Source organism: Aythya marila, assembly GCF_965140915.1.
Source record: "Aythya marila genome assembly, chromosome: 32".
Classification (NCBI taxonomy): Eukaryota; Metazoa; Chordata; class Aves; order Anseriformes; family Anatidae; genus Aythya; species Aythya marila.
In genome coordinates this window covers 1,166,426-1,184,342 of record NC_139073.1, presented here as the reverse complement: position 1 = coordinate 1,184,342, position 17,917 = coordinate 1,166,426, and the positions used below count along the sequence as shown (strand labels likewise).

The window sequence follows — 17,917 nt, the reverse complement described above, 5'->3', positions numbered from 1 at the left end:
GGGGCCGGGCAGCTGCGTTGTGCCCCCTGTGCAGCTTCTGTGCAATTAATCTGTCCAATTCTGACCTGTCGTGTTCGGGGGAAGCTCAATTCCTGGGTTCTGCTCCCAGATCTGGCACGGGAGCACCGTGTTTCCCAGGGCACAGAAGTCCTCTGTGTTTTTTTTTGGCAGAGTTTCTTCATCTGTCAGCGTGGAAGCCCTGCTTCTCTGCTGGGCACCACGCAACGTCAGAGCATTTTTCTTGCCACTGCTTTGAAAGCAACAGAAAGCTTTGGGAGATCGGGACCGAAAGCCTCCGAGGCAAAACCGTACCACGACACACAAATAAACGGGAGATCAGGGCAGGAGGGAGCCACAGCCCCACGTTTCTCACAAACTGAGGTTCAAGTCAGGGTTACAACGAAGACAATTGAGCCGAGAGGGATCAGTTACGGAGGGAAACGGAAAGCCTTGAGAGCTCAGGGCTGGTCCAGATGAGATCTGGATGTCCTTGCGTCACCCTGACACCTGCACGCTGCCACAAAGCCCACGGCTGCTCCGTCAGCCGCTTGCTGCTGCTATTTAGGGTGAGAAAGACCAAGTGAATGAGTAAACGTGAGCTGGAATGTGTTCGTTTAATGCCGTGCACTCGTTTCACACCACAGAGACCACCCACGACACAGCCTGCACGACACCACCGCCCCCTGCAGCTCCCAGCGCCGCCGGTCGCACCCGGACACCGCCCTGGGCCGTGGGTCCACACCAAACTGAAGGAATCATCGCACAGGAGTTTGTGCTCCGCGCAGTTTGGCTCTTTCCCAGGGGACAAAAAGCCCGTGGCAGCTTCGTGCCCCTCCCGAGTACCAGACGGGGAGTCCTTGAAGCGGGATGGCACGCAGCAGGCGCTGCGGTCGCTGCCACCCGGCTCCCAAAAACGTGGCTGGGGGGGGCTGGGCCCTACAGGACGGAATGTTTCTCCAGGGGAATGCTCAGCTCCGCCGCCGCCGCCTCGTCCAGGAACCAGTGCAGCTGCCCCGTGTGGGGCTGGACGCGAGCAGCGGGGAGGGGGTTCTGCTCGGAGCCTTCCAGGATGCGCTGTCGGAAGAAATGAGAGCATTTCAGAACAGCTGGGCAGGGAAAAGGAGCCACGAACCGGCACCGCCAGCCTCCACGCGCTCCTTGCACCTAAAAACACCACGCTTTCCCCCAAGTACACCTTCGTCGCTCCTCCCCCGCTGGAAAGGCAGCTGAAAAGTCTGCAGCGAGGGTCAGCAAAGCCCTGGCAGCTCGGCTTTTCGCTGAGGTTTGTGCCCCGGGTACCTTCAGGACGGCGGCTTTGCCTCCCCCCGTGGCCACGAACACCACGGTGCGCGCCGCGTTCAGCACTGGGAGGGTCAAGGTGATCCGCTCCGGTGGCGGTTTGGGGGAATCGGTGATAGCAGCAACGATTTTCTCCTCCTCCTGGCAGAGAACACCAACAAAAAGGCATTAAAAAGGCGGTTAAGGATCAGAACAAAGCACGGGGCGGGAGGGGGAGCTGCCTGGATCCAGCCACACCAACACCAAACGGGGAGGGACGGCTGCTGAGGGCGAGCAAAGACCCACCTCGATTTATTTATTCCTTTTTACCTCCACTCCCAAAATCAGAAGGAATTTAGAAGAGCCCTGAGGGCTAATCAGGCTCAGGATGTTTTTTTTACTCTCCCAAAATTCTTTTTTTTTTTTAATTTCACATTTGATATCTTTAAATGCAACACCCCTGTGCTGCTTCACACGCAGCAGCCACCTGCTAGGTACCAGGGCAGTGGCACCCACGTAAAAATCGTCAGAATTCAACCCCACGCAGGGAGAAAACGGCCCCGGAGCCTGATCCTGGCGAGCTCACCTTCAGCAGGGGGTGGTCGGGGAAAAGGGAGCAGGTGTGGCCGTCCGGCCCCACTCCCAGGATGAGCAAGTCGAAGACGGGCACGCTGGCACCCCGAAAAGCCTGCAAGAAAGGCAATGTTAGGCCATACGTGGAGTGTTGTGCCCAGTTCTGGGCTCCCCAGTACCAGAGGGACACGGAGCTACTGGTGTGAGCCCAGAGCAGGGCTGTGAAGGTGGTGGGAGGACTGGACAGGCTGAGAGCTGGAACTGGTTAGGGTGGGAAAAGGGAGACTGAGGGGAGAGCTCGTGGATGTGTGTGAATATCTGAGGGGAGGCGGTGAGGGGATGGAGCCAGCGTCTTGGTGGCTGTGTCCAGCAACAGGAGGAGAGGTAACGGGCACAAAAGCTGAAGGCCAGGAGGTTCTGGCTCAACGTGAGGGGATAATTCTGTGCCGGGAGGTGATGGAGCATGGGGACGGGCTGCCCAGGGGGGCTGTGGGGTCTTCTCCTCCAGATACCTGCCCGGATCCCACAAATTGTGCTCACGGTGATCCTGCCGGAAGGGGTTAGACCAGGAGATCCCCCGGGATCCCTCCCGATCTCGGCCGTGCTGGGAGCCCCCAGATCCCAGTCCCCGGGTATCTCCGGGTCCTCACCCTGGTACCTCCCACCAGCCCCCCCGGGGAGCCCCCTTCACCCCAGTACCCCCCAAACACCCCGGTAACCCCCCCCAAACACCCCGATAACCCTCCATACACCCCAGTAACCCCCCCAAACACCCCTGTAACCCCCCCAAACACCCCAGTAATCCTCCATACACCCCAGTAACCCCCCCAAACACCCCGGTAACCCCCCCCTCACCCCCATAACCCTCCCCCCCGGTACCTCTCGGAGCTTGGCGGCATAATCAGCGGCAGCATCGTGCGGGGACAGCCCGGGGGTGACGCTGAGCACCCGGGGCTTGGGCCCGGGGAGCCGGGGCAGCAGCTGGGCCTGCGGACACGGGCGGGGGGGGGGGAGGAGGCGCTCAGGGGAGGCCGGGGACCGGCGGCGGCCGCCCGCGGGTCAGGCCCCGCTCACCTCGTAGGCCCCGGAGGTGCTCTCGGGGTGCTCGGGAGGCACCAGGCGCTCGTCACAGAACGCCACCAGCCAGGGCTCGTCGCCGCCGTCACCGGGGAGGGCGGCGGGAAGGTCCCGGGACAGGAGAGCCACCAGGCTGCCCCCCGAGAGGCCCAGAGAGAAGCGGCCGCCGCTGCCGGCCGCCCGCTGCGCCACCAACTGCGCCAGGGCCGGGCCCAGCTCCTGAGGGGACGGGAACACCGAGACCCGGCGCGACATGGCGGCGGCGGAAGCGGAGAGCGGAGGGCCGGAAACGGAGAGCCGGAGGCCGGAAGCGGGGAGCCGGAGGCCGGAAGAGAAGCGCAGCCGAACCCGGAAGCCGAACGCTGCCGCGTTGCCTAGCAACCCGCGGCCTAGGCCCCGAGCCAGGCCTCGGCTCTGCGCCTCCGAGCCCGTGGCCTCCCCGGCCCGGCTCGGCCGCTGGGGCGGTGAATCCCGGAGTCGTTAGGGGTGGGAAAGGCCTCCAGGATCATCTGGTCCAACCGTCCCCCTTCTACCAATGTCACCACTAAACCATGTCCCCAAGCACCACATCCAACCTTCCCTTAACACCCCCAGGGACGGTGACTCCACCACCTCCCTTGGCAACCCGTCCCAATGCCTGACTGCTCTTTCTGAGAAGAAATTCCTCAAAAATTCCAACCTGAACTTCCCCTGGAGCAACTTGGGACCATTCCCTCCTCACTAGTTACCTGTGAGGAGAGGCCGATCCCAGCTCCCCACCCCTTCCTTTCAGGGAGCTGCAGAGAGCAATGAGGTCTCCCTTGAGCCTCCTTCAGACCACATACCCCCAGTTCCCTCAGCTGCTTCTCACAGGATTTCTGTCCGAAGCTCTTCCCCAGCCTCGTAGCCCTTCTCTGGACACGTTCCAGCACCTCGATGTCTTTCTGGTACTGAGGGGCCCAAAGCTGAACCCAGCACTCGAGGTGCGGCCTCACCAGAGCTGAGTACAGGGGGACATCACCCCCCCTGCTTCTGGTGGCCACACTATTCCTGACACAAGCCAGGATGCTGTTGGCCTTCTGGGCCACCCGGGCACACTGCTGGCTCCCCAGATCTTTTTCCTCTGCACAGCTTTTGAGCCGCTCTCCTCCTTCCTGACACAGTGAAAACTCAATAACCAAAGATATTAAGCAGGTATTCTTCATTACGGCACCGGGTGTGTGGGGGATCGCGCCACCTAACACCCACACCAAGGGTTACTGCCACGTTGCTTATATTAGTGGGATATATACATATTCATCTCACCCCCTCAACCCCATAAGTCTCTTGCATATTCATCAGGTCTCCAAAGAATCATTTACATAGGTTCCCACCCATATTCACATGCGCTCTAGGGTCCTCGGGTGGTCGTCCAGCGTACTCTGGTGGTCTTCTGATGAAGGCCAGAAGTCTTCCTCACTGCTAAACTTCTGACCCTTCCTTTCTTTTTTACAGACTTCAGCAGTCCAAGTCAGTTCTTGCTGTTTCTATTACCTGTGTGTATGAAGTCTTTTCTTCCCTTATCTTTTAGGGTCGTCCCCGGCTCATACTCCCTGCCTCAGTCCTGTCCTTGTGGTTGATACACAACATACATCCTGTGTATTTGCAGCTAAAACCTGCAAAATCAACGTGCTTTCCCTTGATCCCTGTCTCATCCCCCTTTCCCTGCCACCATCCCGCTGGGCTCAGGGCTCGCCGGGCCCCCCTGCCCTCCCCAAGGAACACGCACAGCAGCGTTGCCGTTAACATTTCCTTAGAGTTCACGTTAGCACGGTACAGCACCGCCAGGCTCCCTCCTCTCCCCCCAGCCCATCACGACCCCCGGTCCCGGTGCTCATCCCACCCTGCTCTGAGTCCAGAGGCTAGCCTCTAAGCACTAATGTCCTTAACTCCCCGGCTCTAAGGGCTTGCCACACGTGAATGTGAGATTTCCAGGTGTAGTTAACGTAAAACATCACCTAACACAATTAAAGACTGCCCGACCCGCACTGTTAAAAGTTAACTTGGTAAGTCAAGTTCGGAGATGAAGCAAAAAGAAACCCACGTGGGGCACGAGCATCTCCGCTTATCCTCAGGATACGAATAAATATAAACCATAAAACTTCTTCCACCTAAGTGGTTAGTGGTTACAAAAATACTCTCTCTAGGTGTGTAACAGCAGATTAATGGGGTGTCAGTTCTCTCTAAAGGCGCAGGTCACAGGTTAATGTGCTTTAGGCGAGGGCAACACCCCACGAGATGTTTCCCCGGTGGTGATTCACTGTAGGAGGATCTCACATTGCATATTAAGCAGGAATCTGCCGCTTCCCACAGGCATCATCCCTCCAATTAGTCACAGTTTCCTCTGAAAGGCTTGAGATCCAGACTAGATCATAAAGCGGCTTTTCCAGAACAAATCCTTTCATAAAGGCATTCATCCAAAGGAACGTATTTCCCCAGCTTTAGATCCAGAAAATACAACCGGTCTGATGTTTGGTGGGGGTCAAATCCTTCCCTCTGCAAGCGGGTTTTCTGAATTTTAAAAGTACCTTCAAAGGAGGGAAAAAAAAAATACTCAAAACACGTTGTATCCAAAAGGCTGGGCAAGCATCAGCGAGGGAGAAACATCACAGATGGCATTTCATTTTTAGTTCAGTTTCGCTCAAGAATTAGCTATCTGAAGCAACTATACTGATCGTTACCCAGCTCTTACAGAAAGCTTGTGCAATCTTTGCTTCTCCGTACGCATAAGGTGGCAGAAGGACTGTCTGGATTTCCAGGAAATTGAAAACACCAAAGGCAGCCAAATCATTACTTGTGTTAACAGCTGTTGGTCGTACTGTGAGGAAGGTTAAGAGCGTGTGGGCATGGGGTGAGCAGATTAAAGCCAGGTGACAGCCCAGGAATGGGAGCAGAGGGTGCACAGAGGAGTTTAGAGGGGTCAAGAGCTTCTGTGCACATTTCTTCTGCGGCGCTGCACACATGCAAGGCTCCTTCACAGACATTCCCAAGAACCTCACTGCTGGGCAAAATGCTCCAGCTTTCTTGGCCTGGAACTAGCTTGTTTCTTGTTTAATGCTCAAAAGCAGTTTTTATTAATGGTATTTATGTGCCTGGCGTACTACAAGAGGGGACTTTATTACGCAACCTCTGAAGAAGAGGGACAGCAGCCAACTGACTCCAGTTACAGCACTAAGGGCAGCTTTCTCAGCTTTCACATCACCCCGAGGTGGCAACACCCAGTTCCTTCTGAAATCTGAACCCAGAGAGCAGCAGGCATGCGAATCCCCCATACCTGTGGTGTCGACCTGGGGTAAGAGACGCAGAAAGATGGGCCGGGCGTAAGGAGGCAGCACCTTCTGTAGCTCCTGGTACAGAACGTTGGGGTTCACCTTGGTTTTAGGGTCTGCGATTGCTGCCATTCCAGCTTTTCCCTCCACCCCTGAAATAAGAGAGCACAGCTCGGGTACAGACACCAGGACACGAAGAAGCAGCAGAAGTTAAGCATGAAACTTAAGGGACTCAGGGACAGGTATATCCCCCTTGCCTCTTTCCATGCAACACACTGAGGAAACCCCAATTTAATACCAAATCCACTGACAAAGCATTTTCATCTTTTTCATCATATTCCTCTCACATATGCTGTGATAAAAATTCAGGGGACCAAACTGCCACAGTGGGCAGCCTTCTGGCCAATGCTTGCCCAGAACAAATTTCTCCTCCCAAAGAGACTTCACCTCTCCCTCCTCCTACCTTTGTCCAGACCCTTTATTTATTCCCACACTGCTCAAGAGTTCCTTTTTAATCCTTTCCCTTTATTTTTTTATCTGTTTGATTTCCCTGTGCTGGAGACCCAAGCTTCACAAATGAAAACTTTCATGAGCACAGCCAGGAGGAATCCTTCACCGCCAGAGCAGCAGCCTCCAAGGGGTGTCCACCCCATCCCCCTCTTTGTGCCCTCCCCACCCCATTCTCAATTCCTCTTTCCTGCGTAACTTAAAGCCTCCACATACAGAGAATGGTCTTTTCACACTTTGCTTCTGCAAAGTTCGCATCAAAATAACCTTCCCTTTCCAAGAAATAAAGATTCTACCCCTGCAGCTCAGCTTATTTCTACTGCTCAGAATAAATGCAACTCTGTCAAACTCCACTGTCAGCCTCCATCACATCTTCTCATTTTCAGGTGCCCGGTTTCAATAAAAGTGACCCATTTCTTCCTGTTCTGCAGTGTGACACAGATCTGGTATGTTTGCCTTTTCTCCCAAAGGCTTCAGAGTTTTGGCTTGAGATTTTACCTGGCACTTCCACTCCATACACTGCGACGTCTGTCTGGTTGAGGATGTGACTCAACATCCCTTCCACTTCTGTGGTGGAGACGTTCTCTCCTCGCCAGCGGAAGGTGTCACCGCTGCGATCTTTGAAGTACATGTAGCCGAGCTCATCCATCACCAGCACATCTCCTAGGAGGGAGAGAAGACACCGAGCTATGTCACGACGCAGTTCAGCAGCACTCGAGCCTGCCTTATCGCCCTCTCATCTCTGGGTCAGACGTTGCATCGCCTTCTTCCCACAGAAGCACAGAACCAGGTCGGTGCCTTTCCACCACCATGCTCTGCACCTCCAAAATACAGGAGAGAAGGAAGCTGCAGACGTAGAAAAAGGGCAGGGGAAAATCTCTCCCTCCTCGAAGCGCAGACATTTCTCCTTAAACCCAGAGCAGCTCAAAGGCTGGGAGCTTCAGAATACTAACACATCTGTTCCTCTCAGAAGAGAGCCTCAGGTTTAGGTCTCTTTGGACTGTCTTGGCACAACGCTGAGGAACGTTTGCAGTCAGTAGCAGTGAATCCCATGCTCCCACTGAGGGTACCTGTAAGGTATGCCTGGTCCCCCTTCTGCAGCACGTTGTAAGCAATCTTCTTGTGGGTGGCACTCTCGTTGACGTAGCCGTCGAACCGGCGCAGGGGATCCTGTTGATTTATCTGCCCCACGAGCAAGCCTGGCTCTCCTGCAGACAACAGGATCAAACAGCACAAGATGACACCAGCTTGTGATGTATTCCACAAGTTGTTAAGCTCTGTGCGTGCCAGTGAGTGCCTGCTTTGTCTCAAAGATGTTCAGTAACCAAACTGACCCATCTTTGGAGGAAACATCCAGAAGCGAACCCATATATGACACCAGAAGCCCCTTAAACCTATCAGAGATTATTGTTTATCTTTTTTTTTTTTAGAACAAAGAGCTGTGATTGATTTGTTCAGGTTAACACTCACCTGGGCGACAGGGGATGCACAGCCCCCTGGAATCACGGATCAGCTCCATCGTGTCCTCGTTCACCTTCACCAAACGAATGGGATAAACATTGGGCAAAATCCGGCTGTTGAAGCCACAGGCGCCGACCTTCCAAAAAACGGGGAAAAACAAAAGGCTGAGGAAAACCGCTCGGTTTTGGAACTGCCGCTTTCCGGGAATCTTTCTTTAACCTCCACCGAAGAGGAAACAGGCAAAACCACCCCAAATCGCCCTCACCTTTCCGTCCAGGTTTGCGATGCTGCAGTTGCACTCCGTGGCTCCGTAGAACTCGCCGATCTGCTTGATGCGGAAGCGCTTGGTGAAGTCCTCCCATATGGTGGGTCTCAAACCATTGCCCACTGCCAGCCGCACGCAGTGCTGGGTTTCTGACTCCCGGACCGGCTGATTCAGGAGATACCTGCAGATTTCCCCGATATACTGAATAATCTGAAGCAGCAAACACAAAAACACAGCTTAGGCTTCAGGTGACCCTTACAACGCCCTGGAAAAAGCCAACCACAAGGCCACCCGCACCAGTGCACCTCGTGGAGCTAGACAAGGCAGGCATTTTAATAAAAATCAGTGTTTGCAAGTTTAAGTTTGTTTTTTTCTTCTCTTCCATGATAAAATATACAAGAGTAAATCAGTTACTGCCCTCTGGAAGCTGCAGAAAACAACAGAAAATAGTGGAGAAGGTGTGAATAAAGATAGCCCTTAACTAAAACCCCTCATGCTTTAATAGGTGCACCCTAGGAAGATGTGGGGAATGAGTGGTCAGCCACAAACGAAGCCTGAGCGGGGATCCAATTACCATCTATAAATACTCCCTGTGGGGGACAGGCAAGATAAACACCAGGAAGGTGAAAAAGCTGCTTAAATTAGCGGGTGATGTTGACACAAACACAAGCAGGTATTTATTGGCAACGGATTGCCAAGAGAATTCCTCTGGAGGCGTTCCTAGTGTGGTTAAGTTCAGGGACAGCTTTCCTCCAACAGCAACGGAGGCAAACAAATCCCTTTGTATTTTTGGAGTCCGTCTCGAGAACTTTACAGGGGAAACAGGTGAGGATGGATGAAAGACTTCAAAAAGTCTCTCAGTCCAGATTTAGCAATTTAAAATTTATTTCTCTTCCCAAAGGGACTTCACCTCTCCTTCCTCCTACCTTTGTCCAGACCCTTTATTTATTCCCACCCTGCTCAAGAGCTCCTTTTTAATCCTTTTTTCCTTTTTTTTTTTTTTTTTTTTCCCCTGTGTGATTTCCCTGTGCTGGAGACCCAAGCTTCACAAATGCAAACTTGCATGGGCAAAGCCAGGAGGAATCCTTCACCACTGGAGCAGCAGCCTCCAAGACAAGGGGGTGTCCACCCCATCCCCCTCTTTGTGGCCTCCCCATCCCATTCTCAATTCCTCTTTCCTGCCTAACTTAAAGCCTCCCCACCCACAGAGAATGGCACAAGAGCCTCGACATCTGACAAGGGAGGACAAGCAAAGGGAGGACGCTGAGAACTGGGGGAAAGCTGCTGCTGAGTGGAGGGGCAGGAGCACAGAGCTGGGCAGGCAAGGACTGAGGTGTGAAACGCCAGGAATGGAGGACAGGCCAAAAATGGGAAACTATCTGGAAATCAATAAAGAAGCAGTGAACTGCAAGAACCAGGGACTCTCAAGCTGAGCACCGAAGACAGCAACTGCTCAGCATGGCGCCCACTGAGCCCTCACCGTGCATCTGTACTTGGTGCAGTCATCCCAGAAGCGACTGGCTGAGAACTTCTTCCTGATCACCACTGTCAGGCCGTGGATGAGGCACTGGCCGACTCCCATGATGTTACCTGAAAAACGAGGGTCCCGGAGTCAGCTTCGGCTGTTCTGGGTCGTTGGGAGGATCTAAGAAGGATCTCCCGGTACAAAAAAGACAGGGATCTCCTGGAAAGGGTCCAGCAGAGGGCCACAAAGATGATACGGGGCCTGGAGCATCTTCCCTGTGAGGAGAGGCTGAGAGACCTGGGGCTGTTCAGCCTGGAGAAGAGAAGACTGAGAGGGGATCTTATCAATGTTTACAAATATCTCAAGTGTGGGAGACAGAGGGATTTGGCCAACCTCTTTTCAGTGGTCTGTGGGGACAGGACAAGGGGCAATGGCCACAAAATGGAGCCCAGGAAGTTCCGCACCAACATGCGAAGGAACTTCTTCACGATGAGGGTGATGGAGCACTGGGACAGGCTGCCCAGGGAGGTTGTGGAGTCCTCTCTGGAGATATTCAAGGCTCATCTGGATGCCTACTTGGGCAGCCTGTTCTAGGGAACCTGCTTTGGCACGGGGGTTGGACCCGATGGTCTCTGGGGGTCCCTTCCAACCCCTACAATTCTGTGATTCTGTGATTCCAGAGCAGGCACGGGGGGACCAACACAACCCCTCTGCCACAGAGGAGGAGCAGGAGGAGGCTTACCTGCAGAGTGGTAGAGCGGGAGGCAGTTGTAGACGATGTCCTCCGGGTGCATTTTGTAGGCGTAGTAACCGAAGGCAGCGATGCGATAATACCTGGAAGAACACGGCACAGGCTAAGGACACGAGACGGGTAAAGATTTGGGGTTTTCTACGGGAAAAGCACGGCGAGAGGGAAGGGCCTCCCCAGGTCCTCACCTGCTGTGCACCACGATGGCAGCCTTGGGCATCCCTGTGGTGCCCGAAGTGTAGATGTAAAAGAGCCGGTCTGGAAGAATGGAGAGAGGTGTCAGGCAGGCTGCTCTCAGCTGCCTGAGAAAACCCCTCGAGAAAAGGCGTTTTAGGGTTTGTTCCTAGCAGATGGAGAATGGCTTTGAAATGAAGACAGCACCGGAGGCGGACACTGAAGTCCCAGTGCACCCAAGCAGAGGGTCTGAATGTCACCCACCGAGGTAAACAGGCAGCAAATTGCCCTGGAACTCAATTAGTGCTCCAGGCCAGACACTAATTCCAAACCAACCCACAGGAAAGGTCTCACCCTGCATCTGACAGCAGGAAGGAGATCTGAGACTCTGATGACAAATAAATCTAAAGGGAGAAATGCCTCAGGCCTCTTCGCAGCACCGTTCCTCCCACAGAACATGAAGTCCCAAAAGGGAGTCTCATCCTCATCGATCTCGGATGTGCTTCGCTCTCTTTAAATACAGACTGGAGGCCAGCTGGCCTCTTCCTTTCCCTTTCCTGAATCACAAAACCACCGACACGCATCCTCCGCACAGGCATATCACTAGAAAAGATTTCCATTGCATGCAAGGCAGCTGTGGGGGAAGGTAACGCGGGCTGTCCTGTGCTACAGATGAAGAAGATAAATTTGTAGAGCTAGCAAAGCAGTAGTGAGCCTTGGCACACGGGTTTCTTCACCCCATACACATACCAGTGGCAATTCTCCTGTAACAGAAGTTGTTCTGGGGAATGCATCCATCCCCTTCTTTCAGGTATTAAACACATTCAGCAGGTGAAGTTTGGAAGTCTTGGGAAATGAGAATACCCTGGACCCAGATCTTAGTTTTTGTTCTCTTTTTTTCCCCCCCTTCTTCTATTTCTGACCCCAAAGTGGGTTGATTTAATCCCTCTGTCTTTACTTGCTTCATTTTCTTGCTTTGCTCTCACCTAACCCAGCTCTTACACGCGTCACGCTGAGAAATAAAAATCACTCATGAAATTACCATCTAAACCTTTGACTGGGATCTGAGCTGGGGGCGATCTGGATGCAGTGCTCAGAAGAGGATCGAGATGTCGGGTCTCCGCTGGAACAACCTCTGGGTTGTAGTCACCCGAGCAGAATTTTGCCATGTTCTTCCCCAGCATCCCATTCACCTCGGATATTGCTGCAACACAAAGCAAGGCTCTTTCGCAACAAGCACAGCCCTCGAGGCAGTGGCGAAAATAATCTGCATAACATCCTATTTTGCCCCAAAACATCACTGCCATGGAAGGACCTGAAGAGCCAGGGACCCCTTTCCAATATTTACATCATACCTATCCAGATACCACCTGCATCAAGGAAGTAAAAAAAAAAAAAAAGGTGCAAAATTGCCCCTCCACATGCTCACCACGTCATGATCCGTGGTGATTTCACACAGATGAGCCAGGAAAATAAATCATCGGGTCTAACAATGACCACTGGAACAGAGTTCACTGGGGAAGCGAGGATGCACTTAAAAGCTACATCTGACAAGCCTGTCCTGCAGCTCTACTCCTCTTTTAGCCTTGGGTACTAACAGAATGCTTCTGCTTTTTAACACCATTAGGAGGTTTATCACCTTTCCCAAGATGATTTATCATCTTTCCCAGGATTTATCATCTTTCTCAGGCCCGAGCAAACAGCTTGCAAGCCACTCACAGTCCACCAGCACCCCGAGGCCCACCTGAAGACAGCTCTCCTCCGAAGATCACGGCTTTCGCACCCGAGGTCGTCACGCAGTAAACCAGGGAATCCAAGCGCAGGTTGAAGTTGATGAGGGCCGCCTCGATGCCAACCTTTGCCATGCCCAGCCAGAGGCCCACGAACTCGGGGCGGCTCTCCATGAAGATGGCGATGACGTCCCCCAGGCGGAAGCCCTGCTGGTAGAAGTAGTTGGCCACGGCGTTGGAGTACTCATCCAGCCCCCTGAAGGTCCACTTTTCACCGGTGGCCTCATAAATCAGGGCCACTTTGTCGGGGTGCCTGCGGACGACGTCCTGGAACATCTTCGGAATGGTGCTTTTGGCCCTTTGATGCCTTCGCAGCTTGTATTTGACTCGTAACAGCACCGAGAGGCCGCTGCAAAGAAAGAAAAGGCATAACAGGAATTACAACATCCTCAGGCAGTCTGATACCCACACCTGAGATTCACACATCCATGCTGGGGTCCTTCCCTCTGCAGGGCCACTTTGTGTTATCTGGACCCCCACCAAGTTTGGCGATGGCTTTTGGCTGTCTGCTGTGTAATTTGGTAAAATTCTTCAGTTGATATTGAAATTAAACGATTTTTTTTAAAGGCTGACACTTTCAGATCAATATTCCACTCAGATTTCCATGTCATAGGGGAAAAGGACAGGATGCATGTACCCCATGTGGGGGTCCCACTTGAATTCGGCTGCCCTTGGACAGCTTAACCCTAAATGCTGAAACTGGGACATTGAATGGCTGCTGCTCTACAGAGAAAGATGATTATTTTAGTATTATGTGCCTATTTTAGCATTTTGGTAACTAACTTCCCATGCCACAAATCAGGGAAAATCCACACGCCGATACCAATTCCAACAAGCCTGTCGAAAATAGCAGAGGGGCTAAATTACAAGCCCTTCTTTTAAGGATCTCTTCTGTGATAATTTAAAAAAAAAAAAAAAAAAAAAAAAAAAAAAAAAGGACCTTGCAACCACTGCTTTCACCCAAAAAGGTGATGTTTTACAAAGGAAGCATCCTTCCTGCTGGCACACTCTGCAGCATTTTAGTGCTGTTTTGTACAGTTGTACCCCTCGGGATCTGAAGGTAATTAAATGATGAAGACAACCTGATCATTCAACAGCAACGTGTGAGCTCAGCTTCAAGCAAATGAAGCCAAAAGCTCCCTTTTTAGCCCCAAGACATGCGGGCATGCTGCTTCTAGGAGGAGGCAGAGCTGCCAGCATGCTGCTCGCACACACGTCTCCCATGAGTCAGCCTCTGATGCTGTTCAGGCTGGTGGGAACCCAGGCTGCCTAAAAACTACCAGAGAGAAAGCACAGATTTAAATTAAAATCAAAACAACCCAGCCTGGAGAGGCCTTATAAAGAAAAAAAATGCTGCCTCTGTGGGTATGAAGAGTGACCGTGCACAAAGCAGGCTGATCTAACGGGGCTTCCTGTAATTTACATAATTATTCCGAGTCTCTGTGGCTGCCAGTTCAACCTTGACACACTTCTGGCCTGATGGCAAAGCTGCTGTGTGAGCTTCAGCTGCTCCACGGACGCCGTTCCGATGCCCTCAGAGGATGCTATCTTTGGGGATTTGGTGGCATCTTTGGGGACTTGGCGGCTCCCTCCCTTCGGCTATCGGTTACAAGCCAGGCACAGAAATAAATTCACCAGCACTGTCCGAAGGAGGACAGCGGGAGCACATAATGGGTCTCCTAGCGGCGATAAAAAGTTGGAAGGATCCCCAAAAATGGAAAGGCCGTTTAATATCAGCCCTCAGAAGCCCCCGCAGATCTCAGGGCTGTGCCGGGAGCAGCAGCGGGGGCAGCAAAACCCTGGCGGAGGGGGAAGGGATCCCTTTGGCAGCAAGTTGCTGGCAGTGACCGCGGGGCTTTCGCGGTGACCCGCCGCCGAGCCGTGCCAAGGGCAGAACAGAGGAGCCTTTTCACGGGTTTGCTGCGCTTCCCAGATACTTCAGGGGCTTTCTTTCGCCCGGTTTTATTCTCCAGCTCGGCCAGGCGATGGGGAGGAAACAGCTCTTCAAAGCGCGCTGCCAGCCGCGGCGAAGCCAGGCAGCCCTGGCAGCGGCAGCAGCCCTAAATCCTCCGGCGATGGAGGCAACAGCCTCGCGGAGGCCCGGAGACCGCAGACCTCCACGAGCCAGCAGCAGGCTCCCCGCACCTCCAAGCCCCCCCGAGACCACTTCACACCCCTCATTTTCATCCTCCATCACCCCGCCAGCGACAGAGGACGGCCTCCATCGCCCCGCCACCGCTCGTGGGGCCAAACCGCGCTCCTCCGGGGCACCTAAGGACAATTCCCCAGCCCTCGCTCGCTCCGTTTGAGGCCGTGCCTCTCCGATCCCGGCTCTTCTTCCTCCTTGAGGGCTGAGAAAGGGGGCCGAGGACGCTGCCTCCGCTCAGCGCCGGCGGAGCGGAGGCTCAGCGGCGCCAACGGAGGCTGGCACCCAACGCTCGCCCCGCGTTGCGGGCTGCGCCCCGCGGGCTGCGGGGCAGCGGGAGGCACTTACAAGAGGTCCCTCAGCGCCGTCTTGCAGAGGACGCGCAGCAGCCTCCATCCTCCGCTGCCCAGGCAGATGCCCAGCGTGGCGGCGAGGCTCCACGACCAGGGCACCCCGAAGAACCTCATCAGCCCCAGGGAGCCCAGGGAGGCCGTGCAGACCCCCACCGGCTGCATGCTGCTTGTTTTGGGGGGGGAGGACGGGAAAAAATAACGGGACGGGGCTGTCGGGAGGCCGGGAAGGGAGAGAGGGAGGGAGGCAGGCGGAGGGAGGCTGAGCCTCTGCCCCCCGCTGCCCCGCAGCGAGCCCGGCCTCCGCCGAGCCGGCGGAGTCCGGGGGGTGCCTCCAAAGGGGGCGGGGCCTCCCTGAGGGGGGCGGGGCCTCCCCCCCCCAGCTCGCGATGCCATTGGTCGAGGCGGGGAGGGGAGGGGCGGCGGAGGCTCGGCCTCCGGAGCGCCGCGGAGTGGAGGCTCCGTGCTGGTGCCGCCGGGAGGTTGTGTGTGGGGGGGAGGCCGTTTTGGGGTGAATTTGAATAAAAATGGCTTTGTCTTCCTTGTGTCTGGTGTTTTTTTTTGCGCTGTGCAAGCTCTGACAGGGTAGAGGGCTCCTCACCGGGACCGGCCTCCGCAGCGGGATGCTGAAGTGCCTCCAAGCGCTGGCCTCCCGGTGTAAGCGGATCACGGGAGGCTGGGCACAATCCGCCCCTATTAATAGCTGGGAGCATGGAGGGGGGGGACACACATGCACACCTTGCATCCTCCCAGCCCGCACTCACCGGTCGGTAAATCGGTCTCGGAGGTCCGCCGAGGCCACCCATGGCCTCCCTGTTCGCCGGGAAGGTGCTGGTGGTGAACAACTGGGAGCGGGACGAGGTGGAGACCGAGCGGGAGCTGGGGAAGGCCTTGGAGAACAAGGTGCTGCTGCTGTATTTCGGGGCGGCCGGGTGCCCCCGGTGCCGCCGGTTCGCCCCAGTGCTGAAGGATTTCTTCGTGAGGCTGACGGATGAGTTCTACGTGGAGCGGGCTTCGCAGCTCGGCCTCGTCTACGTCTCCCGGGATGCCACCGCCCAGCAGCAGGACGCCTTCCTCAGGACCATGCCCAGGAGGTGGCTGTCCCTGCCCTTCGAGGACGAGTTCAAGAGGTAGGGTCACGGCGTAGGGTCGTGCCTCTGCGTCCCAGGAGCTCCGGCTGTGAAGCATCCCCCAGGGAAAGGCACTTAAAATGGCAGCGGTCACTGACCTGTGTTGGTGGGACGGGTGGGAGATGTGCAGGGATTCGCCGTAACCTCGTTAGCCACGGGGCGAGCTGTGGTTAATCCTCGGGATTATTTCCAGCTTCTGTTCAGACAGGAGCACGTCACGGTTTCAGGGTTCTTGCTGCTATCGTTACTCGTGTGCTGCTCGTGTAAAACGAGTCACAGCAGTTATCCCGAAGACCTGGATCCCTTCCCCTCTTATTGGCCCTGCAGAAATCTCCATATGGCTCTGCTCTGCATAATTACCAGCACTTAAACAAATGAGCAGGGTGGTTTTTCTCCTGTCTTGCTTCCAAAGGCCACTTCTGCCCAAGGCAGATATTCAGCAAGCAGCCAAACATCACTTAACTCTATACAAACAAGACCTGCACATAATCCCACAGCGCGTATGGCAGCCTCCCTTTTTCTTACCCATCCTAATGAATGAAATAAGGAGCTCAGGGTGCGGTGGGAGGACCGTGACATGTCTTGATTTGAGTCTTTTTTTCCCCTTTCCAGGGAGCTGGAGCAGCGCTTCGCCGTGTCTGACGTGCCCAGGGTGGTGGTGCTGAAGCCGAACGGGGAGGTGATCGCTGGGAATGCCGTGGAGGAGATCAGCCGCCTGGGCCCTGCCTGCTTCCGAAACTGGCAGGAGGCTGCCGAGCTGGTGGACAGGAATTTCCTCTTGGCAGAGGATTTCGATGACTGGGTTAGGAGAAGCATCACCGACCCCCTCCGCCGCCTCAAGTACAAGGTGGACAAGAGGACGGAGGCCAAGGATGAAGAGAGGAAAGGGGAGGATGAGGAGTCTTCGTAGGGGCTGACTTGGCTGGGGAGGTCCCTTGGGTAGCTGCCCCCAGCCTGGCTGCCTCTCAACAGTAGCACCAACATCTGTGTTATAAACACCTGCTAAAATTGCGTTAGTATTCTGAAAGGTAAATTGTTCTAGGACAAATGTGTTCTACTCCCTTGCACAGCTTTTCCTGAGCACGCATCCTTGGCAAGCAGCTCTCTGCTTCGTCCTTTCTGTTTCAACAGATTTGTATCAAGGCTCTGAGCAGCTAAGAGGGCAGTTTTACACCTTTGGCTGCATGCTCAGTAACCAAAAATTTGTTTGAGCCTGCAGGGAATCGTGCAGCACCCACCCTCCCCTGTCTATAACCTAGTGCTCTGAAGGGTAGCAGCACAGTGGAAGGGATTTGTTCGTTTGCTGCTTTCTGGGTTCTCTATTCTGTTCCTGGGGGGTGAGCTGAGAATTTAAAAAAGCTTTACTGGATGCATGAAGGACCTGGGAAGTAAAGTGCACATTGAAGAGAGACAGGGAGGCTGTGCAAGGCCGGCTCGTTCAACTCGTTTTCTCACTTAATCCTCCCTTCTCTTTACCCAGCAAGTCTGGCAGGTAGGCGAGGGAAGAAGTCCTGTAAAACAAATGGATGGGAGGGACGCTGCGTTCTGCACAACACGAAGGGTACTTCCTTTTCAGGACGCTCCCTGTATTCTCTGTGGCACATGGACACTGCACGAAGGGATGCAAATAAAATCTGAGAGTCCTTTCGGGTCACACACCTGCTGG

At 54.5% G+C, this 17,917-nt stretch overlaps 3 protein-coding genes across 3 annotated transcripts; 1 reads left to right on the top strand and 2 right to left on the bottom strand.

The window, feature by feature from the left end:
* Positions 1–595: 595 nt before the first annotated feature.
* Positions 596–3,218, bottom strand: PGLS (6-phosphogluconolactonase). Its single transcript, XM_082781814.1, has 5 exons — positions 2,926–3,218; positions 2,731–2,838; positions 1,865–1,966; positions 1,300–1,440; positions 596–1,074 (listed from the first exon to the last, which is right to left on the bottom strand). Exons 1-5 carry the CDS (start codon positions 3,181–3,183, stop codon positions 937–939), a joined length of 747 nt encoding a protein of 248 aa, XP_082637940.1. The 5' UTR covers positions 3,184–3,218; the 3' UTR covers positions 596–936.
* Positions 3,219–4,095: 877 nt separating this feature from the next.
* Positions 4,096–15,432, bottom strand: SLC27A1 (solute carrier family 27 member 1). The gene is made up of 12 exons (XM_082781692.1): positions 15,120–15,432; positions 12,580–12,974; positions 11,878–12,039; positions 10,850–10,919; positions 10,656–10,747; positions 9,929–10,038; positions 8,449–8,658; positions 8,193–8,319; positions 7,793–7,930; positions 7,221–7,385; positions 6,221–6,367; positions 4,096–5,474 (listed from the first exon to the last, which is right to left on the bottom strand). The coding sequence occupies exons 1-12, from the start codon at positions 15,284–15,286 to the stop codon at positions 5,317–5,319; spliced, it is 1,941 nt and encodes a 646-aa protein (XP_082637818.1). The 5' UTR covers positions 15,287–15,432; the 3' UTR covers positions 4,096–5,316.
* Positions 15,433–15,925: 493 nt separating this feature from the next.
* On the top strand, positions 15,926–17,168 carry NXNL1 (nucleoredoxin like 1; the record flags this gene model as incomplete). Its single annotated transcript, XM_082781737.1, has 2 exons — positions 15,926–16,251; positions 16,864–17,168. 2 exons carry the CDS (start codon positions 15,926–15,928, stop codon positions 17,159–17,161), a joined length of 624 nt encoding a protein of 207 aa, XP_082637863.1. The 3' UTR covers positions 17,162–17,168.
* Between the last annotated feature and the right edge of the window lie 749 nt (positions 17,169–17,917).

Bases quoted from the DNA above. Each gene is read 5' to 3' on its own strand.
- PGLS (XM_082781814.1), bottom strand. From the start codon at position 3,183: ATGTCGCGCCGGGTCTCGGTGTTCCCGTCCCCTCAGGAGCTGGGCCCG. The intron at 1,441-1,864 runs GTGAGCTCGCCA...GTTCTCTGCCAG, and splicing joins CCGACCACCCCCTGCTGAAG to GAGGAGGAGAAAATCGTTGC. The intron at 1,075-1,299 runs GTACCCGGGGCA...TTCTTCCGACAG, and splicing joins GCAAAGCCGCCGTCCTGAAG to CGCATCCTGGAAGGCTCCGA.
- SLC27A1 (XM_082781692.1), bottom strand. From the start codon at position 15,286: ATGCAGCCGGTGGGGGTCTGCACGGCCTCCCTGGGCTCCCTGGGGCTG. The intron at 12,975-15,119 runs GTAAGTGCCTCC...CTTTCTTTGCAG, and splicing joins ACGGCGCTGAGGGACCTCTT to CGGCCTCTCGGTGCTGTTAC. The intron at 8,659-9,928 runs GTGAGGGCTCAG...TTGCTGCTTCAG, and splicing joins GCACCAAGTACAGATGCACG to ATTATTCAGTATATCGGGGA.